Consider the following 20,915-nt stretch of genomic DNA (forward strand, 5'->3'; position numbering starts at 1 on the left):
TTTTGTTTTTGTGTATCATTGTCAGTTTTAATCTGTATGCAGTCAAGATGATTTAGTTTATGTTCACATGCAGCTTTGATTAGTGCTTCATCTTTTACACACAAAAATGATCAATTTTCTGAACCTAATCATTAATACTCGTATCGCAGGTCTACTGGAGCTTACCCCAGCGGCTTTTGGACGGTAGGCGGGGTACACCCTGAACTAGTTGCCAGCCAATCACAGGGAACACAGACAAAACAATCATCCTCACTCACACCTACGGGAAATTTGGAGTGGTCAATCAGCCTATGCATGTTTTTGGAATGTGGGAGGTAACCAGAGCACCTGGAGAAAACCCACGTAGGCATGGGGAGAACATGCAAACTCCACAATGGAAAACCGGAATCAAACCCGCACCTCTGAACTGTGAGACGGACGTGCTAACCAGTGCCCCACCATCTGTTCGGCATTAGTACTGCATTAGGCTCCACTTTTTGCCATGCCTAATTCTTACATGGTGTGTCCACAATTTACGTCTGCTTTTCTTTTTAATGCATACACCTGACGTTTGACTTCTACAACATATTTGGCAGCAGTAAGCAAGCAGAATTAAGTTGCTGATGTATGACGTTTGACATCTTTCTTTTCCACACAGAAATAATCAAATGAACTCTTTAAATCCTTTCACTGTGTTCTATATTTACATTTTCTTCATTTGGCTTTTTTTTTTTAATACAAAGCAGGCATAAAGTTAAGCAACAGCACCTATTAAAAATAGAGGTATATGATTTGAGTTATAGCCCACTTATAAAGATTTGTATAAATTTAAAAGGTTGGTTTGTACATTAAGAAACCAGAAGAAGCTTCTGGTCCTCTCTATTGCGCTTTTCTATGCAACCACCACAGCCGACACTACCACAGACAAGTATGCACTACCAAGTACCAGAGTGCTGATGTTGGTGATGAGCATCTCCTTGATTTCCATCCATACTCTGCATTATTTGGTCCCGCCAGAAACTGGTAGAAGACATGAATGGAGATGTTAGATCATTCTGTAATAAGCTAGGAACAAAAGTGGCTTGTACAATATATGTTGGCACCTGGCATAGGAACATCACTCTTTTTCATATTATCTACATAATCCATGTCGTCATTCTTTCTCACATCCACTTGAATAATCTCAGCTTTCTTCATCTCACTGTTATTGTGCTGTACAGTTCCACTGGGAACTGCCTTACTGACAAACTGAAAAGGACCCTGAGTCAGGGACTGGGTGGAGGTCTGCATGCCCACTGCTCGTCTGCGCCTGCGAAACTGCTCATTCAGACAACCCATGGCACATCTGGAGAGGGGATCGTTCACGTCGCACATGAGGACCTTGCAGGTGATGTATACCTGTAAGAAGGTGGGGGGGTTGAGCATATTTGGGCATAAGAGGTTTCCGCTGGACAGTGACAATATCATTGACTCATGTAATGAATTAAGGTAACCTAAATATTAGACACAGAACTCTTTAATGCAGTACGCTTTGACTCATCTAATGAATTAAGGTAACCTAAATATTAGACACAGAACTCTTTAATGCAGTACACTTAAGTTCTATGCTAGGGTTGACAAAGTATGTCCCACAGGTCTCATACAGTCTGCTCAAATTTTCAATCCAACACACTGAGCTTTTACATTGTCAAAAGTCCTGGAATGTGTGTTGCATTAATTCATTTGTTTTCTCTAAAACTGGTTGGTTAATGTGTTTTTATCCAGTTCTCAGTTATATTAGTTGATTGATATCATAAATATTGTTATAAAAACAATCAGTGAAACATACACATTTATCATTTTAAATGTATTTTTTTAACAACTACCATATTGGCCCGAATATAAGACGACCCTGATTATAAGCCGACACCCTCTTTTTCAAGACTCAAGTTTGAAAAAATACTTTTTGAACACCAAATTTAATTTTTATACAGAAAATAATTACAGTACATCTTAAACAAATGATTATAACAATATATTTGAGAGAAAAAGCATGTTATTTTGCCTCATTCAAATCATGCAAAAACTGTCCATCACATCTTAATATCTGAACATTTAAATATGTAAACTAAAGTGCAATCACATTTGTAAATGAATGGCTTCTGGTTTTTGAAACGTAAATAAACCAAATGTAAACGAATGGCTTCTGGTTTTTGAAATGTAAATAAACCAATCTACTGTGATAAAACAACAAAATTGCAATAAATGCATTAACCATAAACGTGAAGTCTAACAAATCTGTCTAACAAGTCTTGAAACAAATCTGAATAAGGAAAAACATTGCAATAAAATAATGCAAACTGGTTTAAACTTGAGAGTAGCTGAGGTCTCTCTTTCTTCTTCGTGACCTGGGGAGTTAAGTTCAGCATTCGCTTTAAAGATATCTGGCGCCATCTAGCGCTGTGAATGGGTGTAATGTCTAGACCCCGAATGTAAGACGACCCACACTTTTTTCACTTCTTATTTCAATGCAAAAAACACCGTCTTATATTTGGGCCAATACGGTATATGAAATAATAAAATCTCAATGTAGAATACAACAGATCTTATAAGGACGTAGCATTTAATAGATACTATAGTATTTTAGCATTCAATCAGACCCACAAACAGAGGAATATGCCACCATTAAAAAACAGACACATGCTAGTATGTCTGAATCAGAATTGCATTATGCAAATATATGTCCAACTAACCTGTTAACAGATTTATACTGAACCAGCATGATAGCATCAAATAAAAATGCCAATGAATTATTGACATTCTGATTGTGGAAATTGCATTGTATATGTAGCAGGAAAAGCAGTTAAATGGGCGATAGGAAGTAATATATTGTTTGGTCACCTGATCATGATCGTCGTCAAATCTGAAAGCTTGAAAATCCAAGTGGTATGACAAATTATCAACCATTGTGACTCTTAATGACTGATCCTTCACACACCTGTGAGAAAAAAAATTTCAAACATGTCTGATGCTGCGTTTAGAAAAATGGTCTACACTAGAATTGATGTACAACATCTGCGATTCTTTGTTTTCAGGAGCTCATGTCAGGGCTCACCCGTCCTTGATGAGGTCATAGAGGTCATCATTGTCAGGGCGGTTATCCGGCGTGGCTGTACATGAGTCCAGGAACAAACTTACATTTGCTAGTTCTGTTTCTGCCTTAAGGCCCAAATAAATGTTTTGAAGAAACTCGACCTGTACTGGATAAGCAGTAGGCTGCACCTGATTTGTGAAGTTGCCATCTGTATAAACATCAAATGAATAGCTGAAACTGTCGAATCTGGAGTCGCTGAAAATATAATCAGACTTTTCAACATTATAATTTGAGGAGATGCTGGCTCTTTTGGGGAACTGGCAAGAGAACCGAATCTTCACCGCCTTTCTTCGGAATACAATTTTCAATGGGTCATGTACGGCTTGGATCTGATTCTTGAAAAAAATATAGTTTTCTTTATCCTGTTTTAAAGAGAAAATGAACAGATGTCAAACTGACAGATGAGAAGAAACAGGCAACAATTCACATGTGTTATCGTTGCAAAATAATCAATGGAAAAATATGTCGGGAAAAAAAAGTAATTACCTCAATTGTTGTGCCACAGTTGCTGAACAACACTGAGCCAATGATGTGAGTGGCATTATAAGTGACCAAGCATGACGGGTCGTTCAAAGAGAGAGAGTTCGCATCCACACCAAGCAATGTTGATCTCTCAATAGCAACCATCATTTGGTTGGCTTTGCATGTCACAACTGTTTTACCTGTTATCACATTTCATAACAAAATAAACCGATAAATAAAAGATCACTTCAAACTGTAGAGGAATATTCAAAAGTCTGTGGTACTATGTGTATTGACGGCCGGACAAACAGACACTATAAATTGTCCATAGGTGTGACTGTGAATGGTTGTTGGCGACCCGTTTAGGGTATATCCCGCCTACAACCCGGAGTCAGCTGGATGGACTCCAGCACACCCGCAACCTGTGAGGATTAAGTGGTTCAGAAATGGATGGTTGGATCAATTTTGGCCCCAATGCTGAACCTTGGGAACACCGCACACAATCTCCAATGAAAGTGAGTTACCGTAATTTCCGGACTATAAGCCGCAACTTTTTTCCAAAATTTTGAACCCTGCGGCTTATAGTCAGGTGCGGTTTATATAAGATTTTTTTTTGTGATTTTTGTGATGATTTGATCACTTTTATACACTCGTAAAAAGGCTGTGGACCACTGTTGTGCGGTATCTTGAAGAAAAAAACAACAACAAAAATATTATTTTGAAACACTACTATGGCTGCTGCTTATTCTGGCTGTGTTGCTTGTGATTATTATGAGCTTTAGTAGGAATGCACGCTAGGTGACCTGCGTCAAAGGGCTCTAAACCCTTTCTGTTACTCTGCCATGTGACTCGGAGATTACACAAAGCTGTGGTGCTGTTTGAACCATCTGCATTGTATTAAAACCCAATCAATCAGCATTCAAATTCAATTCTTCTGACATTTTGCTCACCAAAAACAAGTTGTAATGAATGTGAACTTTTAATGCATTTTATTCAGAAGGTTACTTTGAACCCTGAGGCTTAAATGGCGGTGCGGCGTTTTTATGGATTTTTACGGTTTTCTGTGTACTGTCTTTCTTTGTAAAAAACTCATGTGCATGTGCGGCTTATAGTCCGGTGCGGCTTATGTAAGAAAAAAACTAAAATATCCCTTAATTTTAGCTGGTGCGGTTTATAGTCCGGTGCGGCTTATAGTCCGGAAATTACGGTAAACACAGCTAAACCAGCTACACGAACTGCTCCCTTTTTGTTAAATAACTACAGCCAAGTACAAAGTACTTTTTATTTTTCTGTTTATCTTTCTATCAACTAATAGAAGCTGTACTTTTGGTCAATCTCCACATAGCGCAATTATTTATTTATTTTCAAATTATTTATCCAGCTCAACCTGAGGTTCTCAAAACTCTTTATACTAAAAACCATCTAAAAAAAACAATAAGAGGCTCTGTAAGTACCACCATTATGATTCAGGACCAGCATTGAAATACAGAAGCGTGATAGTCACAAATATTCATCAAAGATGAGGCAGATGTTTCATTTGACATTATTGTAAGTCACTGGAACAGTTTGGACGTTACCATTTTGCTCAAATCTAGGAAAATAAAACATTCACTTAAATAAGGATTCAATCAAACACAAAATATATATTTTTTTACCTAAATATTTAAAAGGAAACAGTTCTACAGACTTAGCTTGCAACCATCACATGCGCTGTGATTGGTTGTTACTCAAGCCTGAGAGCAAATGATGTCATTTCCAGTAGACAGCAAGTGACAAAATATGTTTTACAGGTGTTACCGTATTTGCCGGTGTATTGGTCGACCTTTTTCGATCCAAAATCGACCGAAAAAAATCGACCTCGACTTATACACCGAGTCATAAAATTTAACTTCGTATTCATCGCTTCAAATGTGATGGTAACCAAGGCCGTTTCTCATGCATCTCATTGTGCGTTGCACTTAGAAAATTTGAACCGGGCAGCGTGCGCGAGTGCGCGGCCCGCTGGAAGTCGAATGAGGCGCCGCGACCACCTCCGCAGTGCTTATAAACAGCCGATCCGCTCGGCGGGGGCTATTTTCGGCCACTTGGCTCGTGCGCACGGCCTCCCGGATGTGCCGGGCGGGTGCGCGACCTCGCCGGCCGCTGGAAGTCGAATGAGGCGCCGCGACCACCTCCGCGGTGCTTATAAACAGCCGATCCGCTCGGCGGGGGCTATTTTCGGCCACTTGGCTCGTGCGCACGGCCTCCCGGATGTGCCGGGCGGGTGCGCGAGCTCGCCGGCCGCTGGAAGTCGAATGAGGCGCCGCGACCACCTCCGCGGTGCTTATAAACAGCCGATCCGCTCGGCGGGGGCTATTTTCGGCCACTTGGCTCGTGCGCACGGCCTCCCGGATGTGCCGGGCGGGTGCGCGAGCTCGCCGGCCGCTGGAAGTCGAATGAGGCGCCGCGACCACCTCCGCGGTGCTTATAAACAGCCGATCCGCTCGGCGGGGGCTATTTTCGGCCACTTGGCTCGTGCGCACGGCCTCCCGGATGTGCCGGGCGGGTGCGCGAGCTCGCCGGCCGCTGGAAGTCGAATGAGGCGCCGCGACCACCTCCGCGGTGCTTATAAACAGCCGATCCGCTCGACGGGGGCTATTTTCGGCCACTTGGCTCGTGCGCACGGCCTCCCGGATGTGCCGGGCGGGTGCGCGAGCTCGCCGGCCGCTGGAAGTCGAATGAGGCGCCGCGACCACCTCCGCGGTGCTTATAAACAGCCGATCCGCTCGGCGGGGGCTATTTTCGGCCACTTGGCTCGTGCGCACGGCCTCCCGGATGTGCCGGGCGGGTGCGCGAGCTCGCCGGCCGCTGGAAGTCGAATGAGGCGCCGCGACCACCTCCGCGGTGCTTATAAACAGCCGATCCGCTCGACGGGGGCTATTTTCGGCCACTTGGCTCGTGCGCACGGCCTCCCGGATGTGCCGGGCGGGTGCGCGAGCTCGCCGGCCGCTGGAAGTCGAATGAGGCGCCGCGACCACCTCCGCGGTGCTTATAAACAGCCGATCCGCTCGGCGGGGGCTATTTTCGGCCACTTGGCTCGTGCGCACGGCCTCCCGGATGTGCCGGGCGGGTGCGCGAGCTCGCCGGCCGCTGGAAGTCCAATGAGGATCTCCTCCGCGGTGCTTATAAAGTGCCGATCCGCTCGGCTTGGAGCTATTTCCGGCCTCCCGTTGGTGCCGGGCGGCGTGCGCGAGCTCGCCGGCCGCGATCTCCTCCGCGGTGCTTATAAACAGCCGCATGCGCACGGCCTCCCGGAATTTGAACACATTTCGTCAATAAATTTCGCATATTGAATTTTGAAGTTTAATATAATGCAACAATTGAGCTCGACTTATACAAAGGATATATCATAAAATCGTAAATTTCCGTCGAATTTTAGGGGGTCGACTTATACACCGAGTCGACCTGTACACCGGCAAATACGGTATATAGTATATATAATTAAGTTATCCAATTAAATATGATCTTTTCACAGCTGAAAATCTCTAAATAAGTAAAGTATCCCATAAAGTATGCACTGTTAATAGATCAACAAATGTGCAATTTTTGGGTCCAATGCCAGTGAATTCAACCTTGCTGATATCAATGTGTTGCTGATATCGATTTGAATCATGATAAGATTAAGTTAAATTTGTTTGACCTCCATTACAACTCCTAATGCGTCCAGGTATTGTATACTGTAACAGAAAGTAGACTATTCTTCACAACAAATATTCTTTATGATTAGGATATCAAACATCCTACCTTTACCATGTTAAAAATTGAATCCACAATGCTCGCCTTATTCAGGGTCGCATGGACTACAACCTGTTCTGGTCGCCAGTTAATCCTGGGGCCAATATAGAGATCATTCACACTCGCATTTACACCAGCACAGCGATGGACTTAAACCCACACTGTCTGCACCCAAACAAATGGGTTAACTAGTAAAGTGATTCTTAAGTTTGAATTTTTATGTTAAAATTGTGGTGCAGCGTGCACATTTGCTTCACAATCTGCCTCCTGTGTGGAGTTTGCATATGGTCCCCATGTTTGCATTCTCGGACAACTTGAGTATTTCAAAAAACAAACGAAGGTTTAAATGAAAACTGTACCCGTGGGCATGAATGATGCTGTCGATGCCTCATCCTTTCTGTGAGAAAAGTCTGAAAAATACACAGTATTATTAACAAATCCGACGTGCTGTAAAAAATAAGGGTGTGAGACAGACTTTAAATATGCTATTAACTGGATTATGTTGTGGGGCTTCTTTCAATCACATTTTTTGGGGATGGGGGGCACATTTTTACCATTATGTATGAGTGGAACAACTAGCATGCAGACTGGACTGCAACAACAACTGAAGAGAGTGAGAGAGTCATACCAAATTAAATACATTTAAAATAATCCCTAAAAGGATATTTTATCTTTAATCGTATTTAGTTTTAGCTAGTTTAACAAATGTAAACTGTAGTTTGTACGTTTTTTTTAAAGCTGTCTTGGTTTTATTTAATTTCATTAATGGTAATGATTTTCAGGTTTAGTTCGTTATTTCCTTAATTTTTGTTAAGTATAATACCACAATAAAATATTTAAAAATGCAATAATTAGGATGAACAAACCATTGTAGGACTTTGGCTTGCTCACCATGACAACAACACACCTCATCTCTGATTGGCTGAAATACGAAACAGATTCTTATGATCAACAACAACAAAATAATCTAACTTCATCAATATCACAAAACTCACCATTCATTTGTTTCTGCAGTGAAGCAGATTGGCGAAACTCTGTACTCATCACTATACTGTGGTGTCCAGGTTAAGGTCAGCTCAGCTTTTCCATATTCATCATCACTGAACTCTTTTTTCATGTCGTGGGGGCCACTGACCTGAAAGCCATTTATGCTTCAAGAAAAAAACAGACAGGAACAAAAAAAAAAACGGGAATTATCTCTGAATGTGTTGGAAGCTTAGGTGTATATCTCAGTTATGTCAGAAATGTTTTGGAGATAATTAGTGATAAATGGAAGAAAGACCTACGTTGCACGATAGGCCTGTGCTTTGGCATAAAGAATCACTTTGTCACCAACTGTGGCATGAAGCACATAACCATGTTTGGGTGTTGGGTCCAAGAACTTGGGTTGCACATGACCAAGTTCACAATTTGGCAGTGACGGGAGGACTGAAACAAAGACAGAATTGCTGAGACACAGAAAAACAATAAATTACTTGATGTTAATTTATCAATACATGACACCCGACACTTTCCAAAAATGCAGCCAGTCATTTTGGGAGAGCACCACAAGTGAACATCAAGTTAAAACTGAAAACATTGGATGTTACCAGAGTTGGGCGTTCTATCCCATGGACAGAATTCTCCATCCGTCTGGCAGTGACGGATACCCAAGAATGAGAGTTTAAAAAAAAAAAAAAAACGATGGACTAAGCTTGGATGCAAGTAGGCTTTTGTTCATCTGCATAATCGTAAAAGAAACATAAACGCGCTGTGTAATCTGGCAATACACATACATTCAGACACTACAATGCAGAGTGGGCTGGCTCCTAGTTTCACCCGCTCGGAATCCTGGTTAGGCCCATGAACCATTTTAAACTGAAAAACTTTTTTAAGTTTATTTTAAGTTGCAAATGTGAAACTAAATGTGAATATTTTCATTATTTATTTGACGCGTCAACATCAGAACAGCTGTACGTATATGAACACAAGTTGCGGAGACAGCTTTGAGAATCTGGTGTGTGTGGTTCTGCAGGCGCGGTGTGATGTCACAATGTGAGGAACTGGTTATTGTAGATACAGTAATCCCTTATTTATCGCGGATAATTGGTTCCAAAAACCACCCGCGATAAATGAAATCTGCGAAGTACGGTCACCAACAAGAAGTACTGGGCAGGCTAACAAGTTAGCGGAAAGATGATAATTCACGATCGTGCTAACTCGCGAAAATGGACTTCTAAAGGAATGTAAACGAACACTTGGAGCAATACTACATTGTGCTAAAGGTTATACACATGTTTCCTCAATTTAGAAGTTTTATTTTGACTTTTAAATGTTTTTTTCAATTTGAAAAAAAAAATCCCCGATGTAGTGAAGCCACGATAAACGAAACGCAAAGTAGCGAGGGCTCACTGTATATAGATGGCCTATGCGCGCTGTGAGCCAATCTGAAGCGACGTTGGAAGGGCAGCCATTTCGAGACAGGGCTAGTCAATCATTCATAACATTCAATTGTGCACAAGCTTTAAAACAACTCTCGAATGTTCAACACAACCGATTTCCGTTTTTTTCTTTTTAAATTGGGAGTTAAATATTCCGTCTGATTCATAGCCACGTTACTAAGATTTGTAATAAACCAATTCGTCAAGAATTCAGTTACGAGTCATCCAATTTACTGCCGACTACGGCAAAGCGCACCAGAGCAGTCCTCTTTTCTAAGATGGCCGGTGACCAGTAGCTACACCGCCGCCTTAAGCCATCCGGCCTTTCCTATTCAAATCTGTGCCGTTCATTTTCTTGATTAGGTCAGGGCTGTTAATTGGATAGGAGGAATGAGCATCGAATACTCCAAGATGGGTAGCAGAAAACGGGTGTTTTGGTGAGCAATTAGCATTTTAACGTCCAGGTGTCTTTTGTGCATCATATGTTAACACTTAACAATTGTAGAATATAAAAAAATCACTTACTTTCTAGTAAGAACTGCAGTTTTAGCTTGCAAAGAGGTGATGCGTTTTCATCTGCCTTCTCCCAGTATGTCGATGTTCCATTTGCATAGGACAAACTGATTCTTTGTGTGGGGAAATCCATAAGTATTATTTCAAATACGTAGACACCATCCCTGACATGCCCTGTCTTTTCTAGTGTGCAAGTATTCTGGGTAAACAAAAAGTGAAACAGTGGAGATCATAACCAGCCATGTTATATAATTTTTTGTATTCTGAATTTAGAGATCTACAGTCGACCCCCACATACTAGAGGTTTGGCACACACAGATTCATAAATTCACAGATGAGTAACACAGTATTCAGGAATTACCTCATTTAGAGAAATGTTATGAACTGCCGTATCTGCTGTCAAGTGACACTTCACATGATCTCCATCTGGATCATATGCTAAAAGATGAATATTTGAAAAACAGTTCTGGGGCACCCTGCATAAAGACAAACATAATTCATCCATCCGTCCGTCCCCTGACAACTAATGCCTTAGGAACCATATCTTTACCTTAGTGATGACACTGTAGTAGTTACGGGACAGTTGTTAAGGGCTTCAGTGTCCGATCGTGTTCTGAGGTCCAAATGTGCATGGGCTGTCCAATTAGTTTTCATGTCATTGTTTGTTGCCCAGCAGCAACCTGTGTTACTGTAAATAAGCATTGTGATTAAACAGCACATTTTCAACATGGTGCTATTGTATTGCGAGACCGATGACGGTCAGAAGTGGCCATTGTCCGTCCGTCCATCCCTCAGTTTTCATCCCTGACCCATGTGGGACGAGCCCGTTCCTCTAACACATCACACGCAGGCGCCGCACATGCAACCATGCAGCCAAATTAAGAAAGAAAATAATAAAAACAACACCCACAGTGGTGATCGGTGTCAAAACAATGTCATTGTGGATTGTGGGACTAAAGTGTATACGATTTGGCTGTGTGTCCTTGTGTGACAGTAAATACATTCTCAACTGCGTTTGGCTGACTCGGACTGACTGGACGAGACTGATATAGGGAGGGAAATTCAGGCAAGGAGGACGCTGCCCACCTCTGATGACGGTGACTCAAATGAAAGAGAATGACAATCCAAAATGACCAGATATGATTTGAATGTCACCCAGCAATCAAATTAAAAGCTGCCTCAACTTATACTGTTAGCAAACCTGTTACACACAAAGTGAAAAAAGTATAAGTCCGATAAAGGTTGGTCCAAAATTATTTGTGCACAGCAACGCACAGCAGGTTAACATACAAATACCGTATTTGCCGGTGTATTGGTCGACCTTTTTCGATCCAAAATCGACCGAAAAAAATCGACCTCGACTTATACACCGAGTCATAAAATTTAACTTCGTATTCATCGCTTCAAATGTGATGGTAACCAAGGCCGTTTCTCATGCATCTCATTGTGCGTTGCACTTAGAAAATTTGAACCGGGCGGCGTGCGCGAGTGCGCGGCCCGCTGGAAGTCGAATGAGGCGCCGCCACCACCTCCGCGGTGCTTATAAACAGCCGATCCGCTCGGCGGGGGCTATTTTCGGCCACTTGGCTCGTGCGCACTGCCTCCCGGATGTGCCGGGCGGGTGCGCGAGCTCGCCGGCCGCTGGAAGTCGAATGAGACGCCGCGACCACCTCCGCGGTGCTTATAAACAGCCGATCCGCTCGGCGGGGGCTATTTTCGGCCACTTGGCTCGTGCGCACGGCCTCCCGGATGTGCCGGGCGGGTGCGCGAGCTCGCCGGCCGCTGGAAATCCAATGAGGCGCCGCGATCTCCTCCGCGGTGCTTATAAAGTGCCGATCCGCTCGGCTTGGAGCTATTTCCGGCCTCCCGTTGGTGCCGGGTGGCGTGCGCGAGCTCGCCGGCCGCGATCTCCTCCGCGGTGCTTATAAACAGCCGCATGCGCACGGCCTCCCGGAATTTGAACACATTTCGTCAATAAATTTCGCATATTGAATTTTGAAGTTTAATATAATGCAACAATTGAGCTCGACTTATACAAAGGATATATCATAAAATCGTAAATTTCCGTCGAATTTTAGGGGGTCGACTTATACACCGAGTCGACCTGTACACCGGCAAATACGGTAGGTAATTGTCATTTTTGTCACGCGCTATGTTGATATAATTATGACAATTGCTTTTACAGCGAATAATTGGACAGGCTATGATATGTACTGTATATACTTTACATTAAATCAAAGGCTTTAAATTTTAATTATTGTACAATTTTCTGTATTAAAGCTGTTACATAGCACGTAATCTTACATAAAATGAATATAAACCTGGTAAGCCCCCATACAAATACAGAAAATATAAAATTGAAGTAGTATACATATATATAAAATATAACTGAAATAGGTTTTCATTTAAGACAGGGATTTTCAACCAGTGGTCCGTGGCCCTCCAGTGGTCTGTGACGGCATTGCACGGGGTCCGCGAAATTGGAAATAAAAAATGATTGTAAATTTTTTTCAAATAAAGTTGATTTATTATTTACACTTGATTTATTTTCCAGCTAATTGTGTGACTCATTTTTCCATCCAAATTATGTCAAATGTAGCTGAGATTCCCAAAATTGACATGTAGATGCAAATAAATAGCCTGTATTCCCAAAATTAACATACAGATGCAAATAAATAGCCTGTAATAGATCTATCCGACAGCCATTCATTTTCTGTACCGCTCGTCCACACGGGGATCGTGGGCGTGCTGGAGCCAATCCCAACAGTCATTGAGCAGTAGGCGGGGGACACCCTGAAACAGTTGCCAGCCAATCACAGGGCACACAAGAGACGAACAACCATCCCCACTCGGACTCACACCTAGGGGCAATTTGGAGTGCTCAATCGGCCTACCAAGCATGTTTTTGGGATGTAGGAGAAAACCCACACAGGAGAATATGCAAACTCTACACAGGGAGCGCCAGAGGTGGAATCGAACCCACAACCTCCAAACTGTGACTGCGGACGTGCTAACCAGTGCGCCACCGAGCCACCCCAGATCTATTCTTCTTCGGTGCAAAATAATATTACATCAAAGCAGTGGTCCCCGAGTGGCTTCTTGATTGTAATGGTGGTCCCTTGGACAAAACCAGTTGAAAACCCCTGATTTAAGAAATTACTTGTAATTTATGTCAATGGAAAAAGGGGGAGGGGGCTGACAGGCCATCACAAATGATCACGAATCTGAAAGCCTTGGGTCATATACCTCAGTGAAATATGGGAAGCATTCAATAAGACGTCTGCCAATACAAGTCTGTCAGACTGACACCACCTGCCCCGGCCTGTGTTGTCCTGGTCTGTTTGCATGACAAGACTGTTGATGACGCTTGCACACTCCTCACATGTAAATGTTGATGGTTGAACACAGTTGTTTTTGCCATTCTGTCTCTGATGGAAGGCCACCTACAGTGACAGCATGAATGTTAGAACTTAAGCCTGTTGCTGTTTGTACACAATTTTTGTCAGGTTCTGTTTGCCGAGCCTTAACGAAAACTTGAATATGGACTAGATTTGGTATTGATTAATTGCTTAATTCTTCATTTATCCATCTTTAGTGCGTAACATGAACGCTGCACACTATCCTAGCTGACTTGAGGTAAGAAGTTCCGTACACACTTGATTTATTATCTCACAGTCACAGGACTGACATATGGAGTCAGCCAACCATTCACGCTCTCGTATGCAGACCTACAGTAGATATAAAATGTCTACACCCCACCACCCCAGCTTAAATGCCCCGTTCTTGTGAAATAAAAAGAGACCAAGATACATTTTTTTCTCAAAAACATTTTTACCAACAATGTAGACTGTTCAATGCAGTTGAAAAAGCATTTCTGCCACATTTTTGGCTGCGTGACGTCAGTTCCAGCGCAACTGCAAAAATCCTGGCTAATTTGGACAGATTTAATGTGTATTTGAAACCCAATTATGATCGAGTCTCACTAGAAGTGACGCCTTGCAGACAAAAATGCAGTCAGCCTTCAGGGGACACCAACCTGTGAATTTGGACACAGGCCAAAGGATGACGTTGCAACTGTCTCGCTGTCAGGGAGGAGTGCAATTAAGAAACAGACAAAATGTGCATTTCACCTCACAAAGTGTTTTTTGCAGTCCGACAGTATGTTTCAGGCTTGATGCTGATGTCCTAAATAATTGTTTATATAGTCTGTGGCTAATGTAGTAATGCATCAGAGTAATTTGTTGAAATAGTTTTTTTCTCTCAATGATTGTTCTTTATTTTACATTAATGTTGCAGTTGCATAATCAGAGTGATTAATGTAGTAATTAATGAATGTATCAGACTAATTCGTTCAAATAGTTTATTTTTCTCTCAATTATTGTTTTTTATTTATTTTACGAATTATATTAATGTTGTATTTACATTTATTAAAAAAAAGCAGTGTTAGTGCTAATATTTTTGATTTGGTGTTTTTATAAACAAAAATATACCAGTAAAAATACCGTCAAGGCACTAGATCGATAAGTAGTACATTTAAAAGTAGTAGTTGTGATAAGATTTTCCCATCTTTAATCCTTAAAGAAATGCCGATTGAAAAATAGCGCTGCAGTATTAACAGTTTATTTTCTCCAATGATTGTTTTTAATTTATTTTACATTAATGTTGTAGTTGTATTCTGAGCAGTGTGAGTTCTAATATTTTTGTTTTGGTGTTTTTATAAACAAAAATATACCAGTAAAAATACCGTCAAGGCACTAGATCAATGAGCAGTACATTTAAAAGTAGTACTTGTGATAAAATCTTGACATGAAACATGAAGCTGCATTTAGTTATGTTGTACACAAATGGAATAAGCTGCATGCAAATGGAATAAGTTGCCATCAGAAGTGAAGTCAGCTCTGAAAGTAAATGTTTTTCAATCTAGGCTAAAAATTAACTTTTTCCCTCATACATTTGATTGCCTTCTAAACATCTTTTAATATTATTTTTTATTTTAGAACCCTACTCTTTTTATGTTTTAAAATGTTCTTGTTAATGTATATTAATGTTGTTAATGTATGTCCTTTTAATATTTTTTGTAAGCTGCTACTTATTTATTCTTTACTTCTGAATGTTGTTAACTGTTGTTTGTAAATGCTTGCAGCAGTGGCTACTTGTGTGAAGCACACTGAATTGCCTTGTGTATGAAATGTGCTTTATAACAAAAGTTGCCTTGCCTTGCCTTGCCTTGCCTTGTGCCTTGCCTTGCCTTGCCTTGCCTTGCCTTGCCTTGCCTTGCCTTGCCTTGCCTTGCCTTGCCTTGCCTTGCCTTGCCTTGCCTTGCCTTGCCTTGCCTTGCCTTGCCTTGCCTTGCCTTGCCTTGCCTTGCCTTGAATGTCCTTTTTTTAAAAAAAAGCTGCTCATTTATGTTAAATAAAATCCATGTAAGATTATTCATTTTTCTAAATTAAAATACAATATAATCATGGCATGTCAAAAAGGTTTAAATAATTCATCCAGGTCTCTTTTTAAGCCACACATACCTGTCATTTGAGCAGGTGTGTCTGTCTTATTACATATATCCACTGTATGGGATATTATGAATAGATCAACTTTACATAGGCATTGTTGAAATCTTAGAGGGGGCAGGAATACTCGGAGTGAACCCAAAAAACACTAGGAGAAATTGCTCACTCAGACTTGCCCGTTTATTGCCCATTGTTGCCTTAAACTCACAAAGCTTAGTTTATCTTAGCAACATAACTAACTCCTGATTTACCCAAACAGCGCTATTTATCAATTACCACATGTCACACAGCCTTAAATCAGAAGACATGAACCATAACATTAGCACAAAGTGGAGTACATTACCTTAATATTTCCATCAGGGTCCTTGTGTGGCTTAATAAAACTAATGCTATCCCCATGAAAATCCTCAGATAAAGTTAACCCCAGTCCTACCATTAGCATCAGGAGTAGGACACCCACTGCCATGATGCGAAGAATCAGTTCAAAGCTTGCTCAGTCAGTTTAAAAGCTCTGAAGAGGCGTTTCCTTTGGAATCCACCCAACAGGTTGAACCAGATACCAATTGAAATGTTTTTCCATCACCCCTAACATGCCATTCTTAATCCCATTTTGGAATTCTAACCTGAACTTTGGTTCAGGTGTGCAGGAAGCAATGGTAGCATGAATTGACCTGGAGTATGAATCTACTTAGCCAATTTATTGTTTCATTCTCTAGAAAGATGAAGGATGGATGCTGAACCCATGTTAGCACTAGCATGTGAAATACATTTTGAAGTTGGTTTCAGACATTTATACAAATCAGGAGCAACTGATTTTCTGTTGGCAATTACATGATAAGTTTGTAAGTAATATGCATAACAAAGGTGCTCTGCAATATGCCTCCAGCACTGCGATTGTGGCAGGATGATGACTTTGTTAAGCATCAAACAACCTCACGGCAGAGATCTTCACTATTATACAAAATCCCAAACAATCTGTGATCATATTGATATACGCATCTTTTTTTAAATAATAAATGAAGTGAAAATCCTGTTGAATATGTTTGGAATTAACCTTTATATCTGAAGTCATTTGACTATATCACTGAATTGTTTACAGCCTTAATTTCCTCACAGATTTAGCTAAATTAGTGTGAATTTTAATAAGGGTTCTATGCTAATTGTGAAACACAACACATCTATTAATTGTAAACCAAATAATGACTTGACAGGTATTACTGATATCCAAGTTTGCTCATGTCCAAAGTGTTTAATGCCGCCCCAAAGCCATGGTAGTGCTCCATCGTCGTTGCCCCATTGGAAAATTGGCCGAAAATAGCCTTAGGGCTACACGTCATTGCTCTTGAGGCAATTTTACGGTAACTATCGCTTCGTCCCGTTTGAGGCACATGATTTCCCGTAGTTACGTCATCGTGTGGAAACTGTCGAGTGGCAAGATGGCTACCGAACCAAACAAGACTGAAATTCTCACGATTTTCAAACGACTGAGGTCTATTCCTACCAACAAGGTAATTCACTGCGCCACATTTAGTGTATGTGTACCTCCTGGTTGATGCGTCTTTGATTGATAGTCATTGATTCGTTCCGTGTCTTATGAAGAGAGGCCCAGCTGCTCGGTCGAAGCTAGCTGTGGCTAACAGCTGCTAGCCTGCCGGTGAAGCAGCAAACATAAGAGCCACGTATACGTTTTATGTTGGCCGTTGGAAGTGAATCACATATGGCGTACACGCAACATCGAAAATGTTTCCATGTATTAAAAACCGATCCACACTCGTAGTAATACATCGCAGTATTATAAATCGCAAGCACAGTTTACAGTGAAGTGGTGCAGTATGAAAGTCATTTAACAGGTGTACTGTAGCGTGGTTGACTTCATATCACGTCCCACCGTAGTATTGATTGTAAATATGCTGTACTATGACTTGAAGTATATTCTTTCCACTTACTGTACTCATTCACTCTAAAGTGTAAATTAGATTGAGTCTTTCGATAACGTTAAGGTGGACGATTGAGTCTTTTGATTACGTTAAGATGAACACTACTGTTCTCGCTCCTGCCTCGTTACCTTCTGATTCAAAATGACAAGTAATGATAGTGATACACTACACTTATGCACCACTTCGTCCCATAGTAATAAAAACGTTTATATTGACCATCTCAATCAATGTTTGGGACATAACACGATTACAGTTTTTCTACGGGGTCTCATAGCTTGTGATCACGATGAACAACATTATCCAGTGTGTATACAATGCTATGGTTAATTGTCAACGGTCAACCAACCACAAGTCAATGTGAGATATGAAGAAAATGTAAAATACTTGTAGCTACTGGAGACCTGCATATGTTTAAATTAAAAGGCTTATGGATTGTTCTTCTACAGGTGTGTTTTGATTGCTCTGCAAAAAACCCCAGTTGGGCGAGCATTCCGTATGGCGTCTTCTTGTGCATTGACTGCTCTGGAATTCACCGTTCCCTCGGAGTGCACCTCAGCTTCATCAGGTGGTTCATCATTGTCAACTGTGCAAGTTCATGACAAGTGCAGTTTAACTTCCTACAGAGGGAACAGTCCTGGGCAAATATCACTCATAAGAATGTTTTTAATGAGAAATTCTGGAAAAATATGGAATTTTAAGTCTGTAGGAATCTTGTTGCTGTCGTTTACTGTAAATAGTTTGGATTTGTTTCTCTCACTGAGAAACCTCTACTCCTTTTGCTTATGGCAGATCCACCGAATTAGATTCCAATTGGAACTGGTTTCAGCTTAGATGTATGCAGGCTGGAGGCAATGCCAATGCAGTAAGTTCACACTGGCTTGACAAATACTATGCAAGTTTGGTGTACGAAAAGTGGAATTTAAAAAATTAATACTTTTCCAAGTGCAACGTTAACTGGTCTTGACATGCTTAAGACAACTCAATCTCTCTTTCCGTTTGAAGACTGCATTTTTCCGCCAGCATGGCTGCACCACAAATGACACCAATGCCAGGTATAACAGCCGAGCAGCACAAATGTACAGGGAGAAGATTCGACAGCAAGCAAACGCTGCACTCTCCAAGTATGGAACAGAAGTGAGTAGAAGTCAAGCCAAACCAGTTGGGAAGGATGGCCTTTTAGACTATTTAGAAGTTGCCACTACATAGTAGTTTGTTCTATTATGTATGCTGACAGGCATCGTTACAAATCTGACTAGAGTACATCAGTCTGTCTAGTATAAGAAGTTGGAGAGATAACAGAGTCAAGTAATTATCAGCATGTAAGCCACATTGTTGGCCTTGTTCAGAGTCCACAGGGTGTATGATAATAACCAAATGAATAGCTGCCAATATGCTGTCAATGTATGCTATCAATGTGCTATCCAATGACCATGTGTTTGTGCCCATCCTTGCTATTTGAATTGCAGCTATGGATTGACTCGTCTGGGGGAATCACTGCAGCAGCTCCTGAGAAAAAAGAACAAGACTTCTTTGCAGAACACACAGAGGTGGGTTAAGAAAATTGGAAGTCTCACAAAATTTCCACACCAGGTCTGGCAGATTTGCGCAATAATAATTGGTGAAAGCACTTTTCACACTCACTCAACTGACGTTTGAAATCACTCATTTGAAATGTGGATTTTTTGATTATGGCTGCCGCATATCCTCATAGTAATATTTCAAATTAAAGGGACACTGTCCAAATTAACATGTATGGCTTGATTGGTAATAATTAGTTTAGATAAGCAGTTCAAATAATGGATGGAAGAAGTGCATAAAAGATGAAAAATACATTTCTTTATTTTATTGCCCTTTACAACAAAAAATTCCATCGAATGGCAGCATCCATATTTGGCCAGTAAGTGACGTTATGACTATTTTGTCTTGCTGGTCAGCTAATTTTTTTAATCACTGATATCAGTGCTGTCAAATTTATACTGGTGTTTGTTGACAAAATGTTTTTAATCAGAGATATCAGTGCTGTCAAATTTATACTGGTGTTTGTTGACAATCATGGATGAGCGTATCAAAAGACGAAAGCCCCAAATGAATCTGAAGGTAGGCATGGGAAGGCTACAATCACAGTTCCGCTGCATGCACTGTATTTATTGATTCATTTAACGTAGCAATTATGTGGCTTAATATTTTCAAGATTAACGCTAGAAGCATTTATAAGTATTCTAACTCCTATCATCCAATATATCCTATCACTGGTTCGATTAAATGTGGCAATGCACTATTTTTGAAGTCATTACATGTGCATGAAAATCCACTATGGTTTGAAATTCATCCCCCCTAAAAGAAAATTAAAAATCATGAAAAAGTGCCAACATTGCTTTAAACAAGAGCATTTATACCTCCAAAATCAAAGCACTATAAGATGTAATTTATGCCTTATGGATGGCTTAGCTCCGCTGATCAATTGGTAATTTTCCTACCTGAAGGTTTCGAGTCAGGAAACACGGACATGATACTGACCACAGGAGTTTTGCATTGTTGTCAGAATGAACTTTCTAACCAACCCAGACCTTGCCTATTGCCCAAAGACCAAGTTCATTCTTTTCGAAACCTTGATATGTTCTGGACTTTGTCTTGATATTCGGTGCTTATGTGCTCTCATTGTCCTTCTTTCCAAAGCCTCAAAGAGAACTTGTTCCCTCCCTAGAACCTCTGATGTTGCATCATTTTGCAACAAGTACATGTAATTTAAAAGCTTTGTGACATGGAATACATGTCATTTACAGTCATTCTTTTTTTCGTGACATGGTGCACAGAGCAATTTTCATTTGGTTCTCAAAGAAGCACCAGAGGTTGTTGATTGTTGCTCATTTTATTCCTGACCCACTTACCTCACTGGAATGGAAATTCTAGAATTTATGACGAATGATACTGCTATAATGTATACGTTATGATAATATTACTAATAATTAGTGTGGTTTTAACTTTGTAGCCTATAGCAATAGCTTTAAGTGTTCTTTAAGTGCGCGGTCTAGACTGTATATTCAATTTACTGTATGGATTTGCCTAAAGGCAGAAATTTGGACCCTACCATCCAATCGCAGTAATTTGTTTTGATTATTGCACTGCGCAGCGTGACAGAAATGCCATAAATAAATGGCTAGTCCCAAGAGGAAGTGGGAAAAGACCTCAG

The 20,915-nt window shown here is 41.0% G+C and overlaps 2 protein-coding genes across 3 annotated transcripts in view; one reads left to right on the forward strand and one right to left on the reverse strand.

The window, feature by feature from the left end:
- On the reverse strand, positions 1–20,165 carry LOC148400150 (uncharacterized). Its single transcript, XM_088370713.1, has 14 exons — positions 16,132–20,165; positions 13,528–13,724; positions 10,832–10,969; positions 10,643–10,757; positions 10,294–10,480; positions 8,635–8,776; positions 8,344–8,499; positions 8,215–8,270; positions 7,708–7,758; positions 3,599–3,774; positions 3,074–3,474; positions 2,860–2,956; positions 1,083–1,377; positions 1–999 (listed from the first exon to the last, which is right to left on the reverse strand). Exons 1-14 carry the CDS (start codon positions 16,252–16,254, stop codon positions 980–982), a joined length of 2,154 nt encoding a protein of 717 aa, XP_088226839.1. The 5' UTR covers positions 16,255–20,165; the 3' UTR covers positions 1–979.
- arfgap2 (ARF GTPase activating protein 2) overlaps positions 17,144–20,915 on the forward strand; it is a 12,308-nt gene continuing 8,536 nt past the window's right edge. For both annotated transcript variants that reach the window (XM_088370714.1, XM_088370715.1), the window contains exons 1-5: positions 17,144–17,296; positions 18,172–18,290; positions 18,515–18,587; positions 18,728–18,859; positions 19,192–19,272. In XM_088370714.1, the coding sequence (XP_088226840.1) occupies positions 17,177–17,296; positions 18,172–18,290; positions 18,515–18,587; positions 18,728–18,859; positions 19,192–19,272 (525 nt within the window). In that variant the 5' untranslated portion in view covers positions 17,144–17,176. The remainder of the gene's footprint in view (positions 17,297–18,171; positions 18,291–18,514; positions 18,588–18,727; positions 18,860–19,191; positions 19,273–20,915) is intronic.

This window comes from Syngnathus floridae, chromosome 3, assembly GCF_059516105.1.
Source record: "Syngnathus floridae isolate MCC-2025c chromosome 3, RoL_Sflo_1.0, whole genome shotgun sequence".
Taxonomy (NCBI): Eukaryota; Metazoa; Chordata; class Actinopteri; order Syngnathiformes; family Syngnathidae; genus Syngnathus; species Syngnathus floridae.